This window comes from Juglans microcarpa x Juglans regia, chromosome 8D (assembly GCF_004785595.1).
Source record: "Juglans microcarpa x Juglans regia isolate MS1-56 chromosome 8D, Jm3101_v1.0, whole genome shotgun sequence".
Classification (NCBI taxonomy): Eukaryota; Viridiplantae; Streptophyta; class Magnoliopsida; order Fagales; family Juglandaceae; genus Juglans; species Juglans microcarpa x Juglans regia.
In genome coordinates this window covers 10,079,336-10,090,785 of record NC_054608.1, presented here as the reverse complement: position 1 = coordinate 10,090,785, position 11,450 = coordinate 10,079,336, and the positions used below count along the sequence as shown (strand labels likewise).

The 11,450-nt window shown below is 32.6% G+C and overlaps 2 protein-coding genes across 2 annotated transcripts; one reads left to right on the top strand and one right to left on the bottom strand.

Annotated features, from left to right (window-relative positions):
* Positions 1 to 5,544: 5,544 nt before the first annotated feature.
* On the top strand, positions 5,545 to 8,914 carry LOC121242931 (thylakoidal processing peptidase 1, chloroplastic-like). The gene is made up of 6 exons (XM_041140943.1): positions 5,545 to 6,552; positions 7,161 to 7,229; positions 7,323 to 7,391; positions 7,604 to 7,690; positions 7,813 to 7,880; positions 8,132 to 8,914. Exons 1-6 carry the CDS (start codon positions 5,872 to 5,874, stop codon positions 8,250 to 8,252), a joined length of 1,095 nt encoding a protein of 364 aa, XP_040996877.1. The 5' UTR covers positions 5,545 to 5,871; the 3' UTR covers positions 8,253 to 8,914.
* Positions 8,915 to 9,951: 1,037 nt separating this feature from the next.
* On the bottom strand, positions 9,952 to 10,878 carry LOC121242198 (uncharacterized mitochondrial protein AtMg00810-like). The gene has a single exon (XM_041140091.1). The coding sequence runs from the start codon at positions 10,876 to 10,878 to the stop codon at positions 9,952 to 9,954; it is 927 nt and encodes a 308-aa protein (XP_040996025.1).
* Between the last annotated feature and the right edge of the window lie 572 nt (positions 10,879 to 11,450).

Here is an 11,450-nt window from a genome sequence, read left to right as displayed (position 1 = left end):
AATGTTAGTGATAAAAATAGCTAGTGATCCCTACTCAAAGAATCTAGGTCTCGTTTGTTTATATAGATGAGATGAAAATAAATTAAAAGTTGAATAAAATATTATTAAAATATATTTTTTTCATATTATTTTTATTTTGAGATTTAAAAAGTTAAATTATTTATTATATTTTGTGTGGTGATTTAGAAAAATTGTAATGATTAAATGAGATGAGACGATATAATTTATGTAACCAAATGAGGCCTTGCTACATGGTAAATAACCGAATGCAACCCACTTCTTAGATGTTGGCCCATAAGGGATGTTTGTAAATAATTTTCATCTCATTCTATCTCATCTCATTTCATCTCATCTTATTTACTTCTCAAACATCATTCAAATATAAATACTTCTAAATTAATCATTACAACTTTTTCAAATTAGTCATTACAAATTTTCGAAGTTTCCAAACAAAAAATAAAAAACATTCAACTATTTCAGAAATCTCAAAATAAAAATAATATTAAAAAAATTATATTCTAACAATATTTTAACTTTATAATATTTTTATTTTTATTTTTTATCTTTTCTCTCCTAAAACTCAATAAATACTCAAACTATCTCATTACTATTTATAAACCTAAATAATGTTATTAATATTCATAAAGTTCTTATCTCACCTATCTCACTTTTAGAAAACAACCAACAACTGGAGTTCTCTAATAGTTTCGACGTTGACACATGACAAATCTATGAGCTCCATTTATGAAAATCCTATCAAAAGGCCATTCTAGAATTAATTGGGGAACTCTCACTCCCTCTTGCAAGAGGGAGTTCTCTATCAAAAGGCCATTAGAGTGTTCCCGATCTTTCGGGGCCCGGCGTCACGTAACTATTTTCTTATTTTGCAAGAGGAGAGCTCTTTACCGATCCGATCACACTAAATCTACTTCAACAATAAATATTATAAGATGATAAAATCTCCATAAAGTTTGAAGGAATCTAATTCACTAAATTTACTAATTGGAAGAAAAAGAATATAAAAATGGGAATTCAACGAACCCTAAGGAAGGAGAAAAGGTGGTTCTAAAAGGGATAGAAAATGGATACCAGAGCAGAAAGGGACTATGACAAAGTGATATCTTATTATATATACCATTATTCACAGATTATTAAATCATGTCTCTTTAGCCACTTTGACTTCCTTTCATTCAAAACCAACTTATACCTGGCTGAGGTATGCGCTTCCGTCATTCCATGAATCGCTCTTGCCCACGTTCTCGTATTCAAGAAAGGAGTAGGAGGCAGTCGTGGGAGTTATCGTGCATGGAGAAAAGAGAAAAATACGTTTTTAATTTAGAGGTTATAATACGTGACACAACCCGTTAACTGAACACAAATACGATACGATAATAGCATGTTTGAATTTAGTGTTTAATGGGTTCGAATCAAAACGAGTTGACATATTAAGACACGATTGCTTAACGGGTTGATAACGAGTCAATCATTTTTGACCCGTTAAGAAAGTTAAAGTTATAATTATACTTTTATACCTAAAAGTAAAATTGTTGGGATTTTAATTTTGATACTTTTATTATTTTGATTGTAATTTTGGACTTGTAGTTAGTTTTATATATATATATTTTTTATAGATATTGTGATTTTAACAATTATATAAAATTATGCTAAACTTAATTAGGTTAAACGGGTTAATTTCGAGTTTGTTTAAGACATTTACATAAATGGGTTGAAATAGGTCGGTTCGGGTCGGATCGTGTCGTGTTAGTCTATTTCGTAATATTCACTAACGAGTCGTGTCGTGTCAACCCATTATGTTAATGGGCCGTATTAGGGTTTGAGATTTTAACATGATAAGCTTAACGGGTAATGTTCAGGTTGACCCATATAATATAATATACATGTTTTGATATGATACGAATTCGATCTGTTAACATGATATGACATCCCTAATTTTTATTATGAGACTGCTACAGACACAAATGGATAATACAAAGGTAAATCTACAAACTGACGTAATTTTATAAGTTCTGTTAGATTTAATTTATAATAAAAGTAACTTTACAATTTGATGTATCACATTAAACCACGTTAATTTATGAATTTATTTTTATATAATTCTTTTATGACTAAAGTATTTTCCTTTTATTATAGTTTGCGTTAATTATAAAATCAGTAATTGTGTTTTTATTTTTCTTTATAAATCGAGGCCTAGGTAGGCTTTGAAATCCGACAAAATTAATACTTGAATTTTAAAACATTAGCGATTGGTACGTGCCTCCACCATGCAACCTCTTCTTAGAAAACTAGTGGGAGATTATCATATGACATTAACACGTCACCTGCCAGTTTTTTATTGGCTGACATGGCATACTGGATGATATGCATCAGTCAATCGAAAACTTACATGTGGTATGTGTATGCCTCAACGCAATCCCATCCTCAATTTTTCTAATGGAGGGTTAAAAGGTCAAGTATCAATTTTGTCAAGCTTGAAAACTTAGATCTCGATTTATAAAATGTAAAAATGAAAATGAAACTCTAAATTTTTATAATAGAAGTAATGTTACTATTTATTTTAAGTTTTGTCATTTTCAATCACGCAGGTTGACATGATACATTTTAAGTGGCTTTAGATCTTTATCACTTAAATTACGTTTAGGTAGTGAAGTGATTTTAAATATTTTGTAAATAATAATAAAAAAATTACGATAGAGATATAGAAGTAATGTGTGATTTGGTATGATGTAAAATAAGATGAATATCATAATTTCTCTTATAATAGAGATACAAAATTTGTAGACATTTATGATAAACTTTTCTTAAATTTGTTTTTATTTTTAACATGAGAAGGAACAATTATATCCCGTCAATAAATTAGGTATTATCACGACAATATATTTGACCACTTATTGTTAGATATAGTTTTAGGGTGTATAAATTTTCTAAAAAAGTGATATTCCCAGTGAAAAAGTTGATTTTTTAATGTGGATCTAATTTCCTTAACTTTTTTTCTTTTTTTCAAAATGTACTGTGAGACTTGCACATTCTATATCTGAATAAATATTTTTCAAAAAGTATATCGTAATTTCCGTATCATAAATTATCACCTAAATTTACATTAATAAAGCCTAAGAATAAGTAAAAATTTATCTAATGTGGGAAACATTATCATAAAAGCAAGTAAAATTCTGGCTACGTGCATGGACAAACTCCATGTTATAACTTCTAATATTAGATAGAATTAAAATATTGTTATTATTATTATTATTATTATTATCTTCTGTGTGCATGAGCATTTTCCACAATTTAATATTTTCAATCTCTTTCTATTGAATCTAGAACATATAACAGTCAACATCTAATTAATAAAAAAATTGCTCATTAATTGAAAAGTTTCTTTGTGGAACGATCAATTATTAAAATCAGGACAATTTTTGGTAAAAAACTAAAGATGAGAGAAAAAAATATTAAGAAAAATGTTTAATTTATAAAAAATATATAAAAAAAATCAACTGAGGAATTTAAATAAACTTTGAAATCGTAATTATTTATTATAAGTTAGATTTGAATACCAAGTCAAAGTTCAACACGTTCAGTCGTAATTGCCCAATATGTCCGACTAGGTTGGTTGTATCTGGAGTTTGTACTTATGTGAACGAGGGTTATTACTGTCTTTCTGTCGCCTGAATTTTCCTCCATGTTTGGTTAGCAGGAAAGTGCCCGGAACGTGATGCGAAAAGGCTGAAAAGGCATTGCTCGTCAAAGTCAAACGAATCAAGTGTATATCACCAACAAGACCCTCGGTCTTGCATCGAATTACAAATCTAGACCGACAATCTTTCAAGTTGAACGACGAATTTCCCCTCGTCGTCTTTTTTTTTAAGATGGACTTCTTATCAGTTAATATATATTTGAAAAATTCTTTTTATCAGTTAATATTTATCATTTTATATTTTATATCTCTTACAAAATACCTTCACAGTTTATGAAAAATATCCCTACACTTTATAAAAAAACTATAAGTATAGAGTGTGAAAATAAATAGTAGTTGATACATAGAATTCCTCCTATGTCCTCTAATTCTATGATTTTTTTTTCTTTATAAATATTGTGAAAAAATATATATACTTGGTTTATTAAAAAATCTAAAACTAAATTTATAGATAAATTTGTAGCAAATCATATTGTAAATTATTTTTACTATAAAAATGATTTAACATATGAAATTAGACATATTAATTTATGAATTTTACTTTTATAAAATCTTCGAACTTAATACTTCTCTTATAAAATTGAAAATACTTCCAAAATGATCTTTACATATAAAAACTAGGCTTGTATAGAAATAGATCTCATCGTAAAATTCTCATATCATCTCATATCTCATTCTCAAACATAATTTAATTACAACTTTATTATCCATATTCATCCAGGTTGTACATTTTGCTTTTCAATTTTTTGAAAGGAAATAATCCCAACAGGATATATTATTGAGCATTTTTTCTATTTCTTTCAAGAAAATTATTTGATCTATAAATAAGAATTACAAAAAGTTACTTTCAGAACTTGTCTAGGGGTGATATATCATATGGACAAATAGCTTTTAATTAAAAGTAATGCTAAATACAAGTCTTATATATGTAAGCCTCACGCAAGACATTTGTTAAAAAAAAAAAAAGATAGGTGCCACTAAAAAAAGTAATATTTCTTATATTAAAAATAAGAGTAATGTTATATACAGTTTTGAATTGTGCAAGACATCCCTTTTGAAAAAAGTAACGTCTATTATTAAAAAATTAATTTTTTTATGTGTATTTCATATTTATTTATTTTTTTCTAAAAGAATATGCGACGCTTACTCACTTTATGACTGTAAATATTATTTTTTTAAAAAGAGACTAGACTTGTATACTTGGCACAATTATATTTGTTAATAATTTTTCTTTTATAAATATTTTTATTGAAAAATAATTTGTACAAGTTCTAAATAAATAAGTTTTATCTAAGTTTTTGTAAAAAAATACACCTATCTTAAAAATGTATAAAAAAATTATTTTTTATTATTAAGACTTACTTTTTTACAAAAAAAAAAAAAAAAAAAAAAAACTTTATATGAGACTTATACCTATGATTGCCTATTTTTATTTTAGAATCCAACATTTCACTTTCATGATTATAAAGACCATAGACCTTAACGTTGCTTTTGTTCAAGAACTCTTTTATTTTTATAAAATATTTTATTTCATCTCATCTTATTATTATAATTTTTTTAATTTTTAATATAAAATAAAATAAATAATTCAATTTTTTTAAATTTTAAAATAAAAATAATATTAAAAAATATATTTTAATAATATTTTATTTAACTTTTTTACTTTAATTCTAACCCATCTTATCTCGTACAAAAGAAACTATGCCCAACTTAAAAGGCCAAAAAAAAAAAAAAAAAAAAAAACTCTGCAAGAATCGTAAATACGAAGGACGAGAAGGCCCATTCTGGGCATTAGAACATAGCTGCCGTCTATTAAACCCAGACACCGGGTATCGTCGACGTTGTTGATTTTCCTTCGCGTCCAAATACATTGATTCGGCTCCCGAGTCTTGAGCTTCCTGCGGCTCAGGACCATTTCTAGTTCCGCTAATCCAATTTCAAACCAAACCCTAACGATCTCGATTTCGCAATTCCCCATATCGTCTGTTCCCTTTTCCCCGCTGTAGCTTCTACTCTCAATTCCACCCACCCTTCTCCGATTTTCTGTTGGTTTCTGGGTTAATGGAGTTTCTCGGATTTTTGGGTTTCCTGAATCGACTTTGCTAGTTACCGAAGCTACACTGTACCAAATCTTCATCTTGCTATTCAAAATCGTAGAAATGGCTATTCGAGTTACCTTCAGCTTCTCTGGCTATGTTGCCCAAAACCTTGTCTCCTCCGCCGGCCTTCGGGTCGGCAATTGCCGCGCCGTTAACGAGTGTTGGATCCGGTCTCGGATATTTGGTCATAACCGGAATTCCGAGCTCGACCCATCCAACTCGGTGCGCAATTACCGATCCGATGTCCGACGGCAGAAGCCGAATAACTGCTTGGGAAAGAATTCGGCTTCTTTGTACTCCACTCTCGCCGGGGAGATTCTCGGTGATAATTGCAAAAGCCCGATTGTGCTGGGCCTGCTTTCGCTGATGAAGTCGACGGCCTGTGCGTCGGGTACATCGGCCACGGCACTCGGCGTTTTCAGTATTTCGCCTATTAAGGCGACGTCGGTTTTGCCCTTCTTACAGGGATCGAAGTGGCTTCCTTGCAGTAACGAGTTGGCTAGTGGGCTTGTGGATAAAGGTGGAACACAGTGTTGTGAGGTTGTGGAGACTCACAAGGCGTTGGAGAAAAGCGGTTGGTTGTCGAGGATATTGAATTTCTGTTCAGAGGATGCCAAAGCTGTGTTCACTGCTGTGACTGTGAGCGTGTTGTTCCGATCGTTCTTGGCGGAGCCTAGGTCAATCCCGTCCTCTTCTATGTACCCTACCCTGGATGTGGGCGACCGTATTTTAGCCGAGAAGGTGCGTCCAACTGAACTCTATAACTCGAAAATGAACTTTTGTGTAAGAAATTCTCTTGATGTGGGAGGGTAATTATGGGAAAAGATTCTAACTTGATGTGGGTGTGTACCTGGCTAAATTGTTGTTGCTGATTGTGATCAGAATTCTATGATGCGATTAACTTCAAAAACCAACAAGCAAGTTCTTATTTTTCTTCGTAGAGCTCGTCAGCGCTTAGTATGACTTGACAATTTTCTTTCTACAAATGAACAAAGATGCGACATTTTTGTGTCGATGGTGTGTTGTGTTTAATTACGGTTCTGATGATGCGTTGTGGTTGTTATAAGTGCTGAAAACGTTTGATTAATTCACAAAGTGGCTTTTTGCATCTTAACAAGAAAAAAAAAATTCGAATTTGGCTTTTGGCCTGTCATGGATTCTCAAATATTTTGCACGGTTCCTAGCATTTTAAGTGGACTGGAAGCTGTTCATTTTGTTTTCGATGCACGGGCTAAAGATAAAATATAAAATATATGAAATGGTGCAGATATATAGAGATATTACATTAGGCCTTTAATGACTGTAAGCTGATTTTATGCCTTTCTATTTATTTATTTTTTATACCACAGGTTTCATACATTTTCAGGAAGCCTGAAGTTTCGGATATAGTAATTTTTAAGGCACCTCAAATCTTACAGGTATGAGGTGTAAAGTACTTCGAAATGCCTTTAAGAAATATTGTCTCAATTGATTGGGAGTTGCTGATTTTGTTTATTGTTTGCATCTTGTAGGAAGTTGGGTTTAGTTCAGGCGATGTGTTCATCAAAAGAGTGGTGGCCAAGGCTGGAGACTATGTTGAAGTAAGAATTCGTGTGCATTTGACATTTTATTGATTCCATTTATTTCTTGAGGTCTTAGTTTTTCTCTTTTCCTTTTATCATTTTTTCTTTTAAGTTCGTATAGTTTTTTCCTCTTTTATTTTTTATTTGAAAAAAAAAAAAAAACTTTTAGAACACTTTCTTTACCTTTATCTCTAACATCTTCAATCTTGTCTGGATTTTTTTATGTATAGGTACGTGATGGGAAATTATATGTTAATGGTGTTGTTCCAGATGAAAATTTCGTTTTGGAGCCACTTTCTTATGAAATGGATCCAGTGGTAAAGCAACATTCTCATAATCAATTTCTATTTCCTTTGTGGATCTGTGACATATCTCTTATATGGTCAAAGCTTTGGTTGCATTTGTTAACGGAGCCTTGTGCACTCTTTTTTATTTGCAGCTAGTTCCTGAAGGTTATGTCTTTGTGATGGGAGACAATCGCAACAACAGTTTTGACTCACACAACTGGTAAGTCTGGAAGCTTTGTATTGCTGATGATTTTTTGGTTTGAGAATATGTTGAATTAGGTGGGACAAGAAGCATTTTCAGCCCGTGGCTTCTACAAATATTGCAAACATGCTTATGTTAAAATCTTATTCAGGGAAATTATATAAAGATGTATGAAGATTAAAATAATTTCGATTGTTTCTGGTCCAATTGTATGTTTTTCGGTTTAAAATGTATTTCCTGACACGTTGATTTGTTTACCTTGTCAACAGGGGTCCACTTCCAATAAAAGACATCGTAGGTAGATCGGTGTTTCGTTATTGGCCTCCATCCAAGGTATCAGACACCTTACACGAACCTCATGTGGGAAGGGATGATGTAGCATTTTCTTGACACACTGCCCTCTGCCTGAAGGAGGAGATATTTGGTGACATCTATTTCATCAAGATGGTGATTCAAGAAATTGTTTTTTCGTTCTTTTACCTCATTATTGAGGAGTTGTGAATATTCAGCCTTTCCTCGTCATAATGCCTGGTTAACTTGGATTGGTTCTTTATGGTGGGAAGAAAGGAATGAAGAGAAAGACTATCATCTAGTTTTTCTCTGAATATGCATTTATATTATCTGTTGGGAGTTGAATGCACTTTTACTAGTTGAGGAGTCGAGGACTGGGGCCTGATGCTGCTATCCACTTGAATGCTGCGGTTCCAAAGTCCTCATCTTTTCTGGTTATAGTTGCCCTGATGGTGCATTGGTGAAGTGAGGCAGGCAGGCAGATTATCTACACTGTTGGGGAACGAGCTATCCTTACTCTCTTAAAAAATGTCCTTGGCTGGCTGGTCGGTGGTTCTCAGTGCTTGCAATTTCCCCTTGTTATAGCTATGTTGTGGGTCGAGACCAAGTTTGTAATCAATGACTATTTTTTTGTTGTTTCTATAAACTTTTGCTGCAGTAATTTTGCCTTGTCCTTTTTTGGTGGAGCAGGCCTCAATGTTGCTGTGTGGCTTTGTCCGTAAAAAAGGACAGAGGAAGATATTCAATCATTTGGTCTCATTGTCTTGCTATGCTTCAAAACCTTGTTTTATTTCATTGGGTATGTTTATGAAATTAAATGAGTTGACATCATTTGTGAATAGTAATTAGATTATTAGTTAAAATTAAATTAGATTAAATTAGATGAAATAAGATAAAATAAGATAAGATGATTTCATTTCATGAATGTATCCAACAGTTGAACAAGATATTTGTCTCTAATAACTGTCTCACACTCAGGCTGTAGACCAAAGAAAGAATGCTTAAGATCTATAGGCTGGTTGCATCTAGGGGTTGCCTTTTAGACAGTTAATAGCTCAGGAGGAACATTTACATGGTCGAGCCACCCACAAGAAGGTAGGCAGAAAGACTAGAAGAGATTTAGCTGTCACTATCTAGTATTTAGGTGGTCATAATTTTCATAAAAATGGATTACTTCATTTTTCTGACGCGAATTTCAACCAGATGTCATCATGTTGAAGGACCATGAATCACAGTGTAAAGAAAAATAATACACGTTATTTTTTACAATATATTACAAAATTATATTTTAAAATAAAGGGTAGTTTAATAAAATATTTGATAAAAGTAACATCACTTTATAAAGATATCTTCACTTTAAAATATATATTGTGAAATATATTGTAAAATGTATTGTATGAGTATCATTGCTCGTACGTTGACCATACAGAATATTAAGTAGTAGGAAGGAAAAATGTCATTCTAGAGTATCAGAAAGGAGAAATGAGAGAATAATATAATTGTGATTCTGTGAAGAATTTTCTCAGTATTTATCTCATTGATACGCATGTCTTTATATAGATATATAAAAGGTACAAGTGGTCCCAATACAAAGTAAAAAGTAAAGGAAAAAAGGAATAAAAGTTAGTTACATTTGCACTACAATATGCCAAAAATAACATAACAGAGGTGGCATTAGAACATTCCTGAGCATTATGCAGCTATTGCATCATTTGAGCTGGTTTTCAATTCTCTGCATTTCTGTAGTGATTCATTTTTGAGACTAAGGTTGATACGCCCCCTCGAGCCCAATGGGGTGTCAACCCTCATTGAGGCTCGACCTCAAGAAAGAAAATCTATCAGCAACCAATGATTTGGTGAAAACATCAGCTAGTTGATCTTTGCTACTGCAGAAAGAAACTTGTAAAGTCTTGGCAGCAACTCTGTCACGAATGAAGTGAAAGTTGATGCCCATGTGTTTAGTATGAGAGTGGTGAACATGATTGGAGGTGAGATATGTGGTGCCCATATTATCACACCATAAAACTGGTGGCTTAAAAAGAGTGAAGCCGAGCTCTTTGATTAAAGTTTGAAGCCAAATAAGTTCTGCAGTAGTGTTGGCTAAGGATTTATATTCAGTCTCAATGCTGGATCTGGCCACTGTATGTTGTTTCCGAGAGCTCCAAGAGATAAGATGATTACCCAAATAAATGCAAAAACCTCCTGTAGATCGTCTGTTGTCGGGATAGTCAGCCCAATCGGCGTCGGAATAGGCATGAAGAACAGCACCATATTGCTTGGCAAAGAACAAACCATGATTGATTGAAAATTTTAAATACCACAAAATTCTTTTGACAGTAGACCAATGAGTTACTTTAGGGTCATGCATAAACTGGCAAACCTTGTTCACAGAGAATGAAATATCGGGTTTGGTTAAGGACATGTACTGCAGACTCCCAACAACATTTCGAAACAGTGTAGGATTATCAAAAGATGGTGAATCAAATTTGGAGAGTTTAATAGAGGCAGACATGGGAGAAGATATGGGGTTGGCTTCCAGCATATTAGCTTTCCTAAGGATATTAGAGATGTATTTTCTTTGTGAAAGTAACAGACCACTAGGATGGTAATCGAGCTCAAGACCAAGAAAGCAGGAGAGACGACCCAAGTCTTTAACAAGAAAGGCTTGACCAAGGTTGTTCAGAAAAATATCAATAGCATCAGATGAGGAGGATGTAATAACCATGTCATCAACGTAAACAAGTGTAAAAATACATAATTTTTCTTTCTATAGAACAAAGAGAGAGGGGTCTCCTTGAGAAGCACTGAAACCATAGTTAAGGAGCCAGGTGCTCAGTTGAGAAAACCAGGCACGTGGTGTCTGTTTCAAGCCGTAAATGGCTTTGTGAAGTTGACCAACATGGTTAGGATACTTAGGATCAACAAAGCCAGGTGGCTGTTGCATAAAGATAGTTTCATTGAGTCTCCCATGGAGAAAAGCATTTTGTGTAACGCCTCATGCCCGAGGGTTCGGAGAGTTAACTCATGTTACCTGATAATCAATTCCAACATTGCTAATATACTTCCAAAATCTCCAAATCAAAAGTAAACACTTCCAATTTAAATAATCACACAAACTCATTTATCAAATCCTCGATACAGTAACCCAAAAAATATTAACTTCTTTACAAGTCACTTGAACTCACATTTCAACAATATAATTATAGACTCTAAATTGCCAACATTATAAAGAAATTTTGATTCAAACTAATTTACTCAATATAATCAATTCTTCAAAATACCACGTCATCAGAACAC

What these genes read in the sequence shown, in the direction of transcription:
- LOC121242931 (XM_041140943.1), top strand. Translation starts at nt 5,872, where the DNA reads ATGGCTATTCGAGTTACCTTCAGCTTCTCTGGCTATGTTGCCCAAAAC. An exon ending in ACCGTATTTTAGCCGAGAAG is followed by an intron (nt 6,553 to 7,160) that starts GTGCGTCCAACT and finishes TTTATACCACAG; the next exon opens with GTTTCATACATTTTCAGGAA. An exon ending in CTTATGAAATGGATCCAGTG is followed by an intron (nt 7,691 to 7,812) that starts GTAAAGCAACAT and finishes TTTTATTTGCAG; the next exon opens with CTAGTTCCTGAAGGTTATGT.
- LOC121242198 (XM_041140091.1), bottom strand. Translation starts at nt 10,878, where the DNA reads ATGGTTATTACATCCTCCTCATCTGATGCTATTGATATTTTTCTGAAC.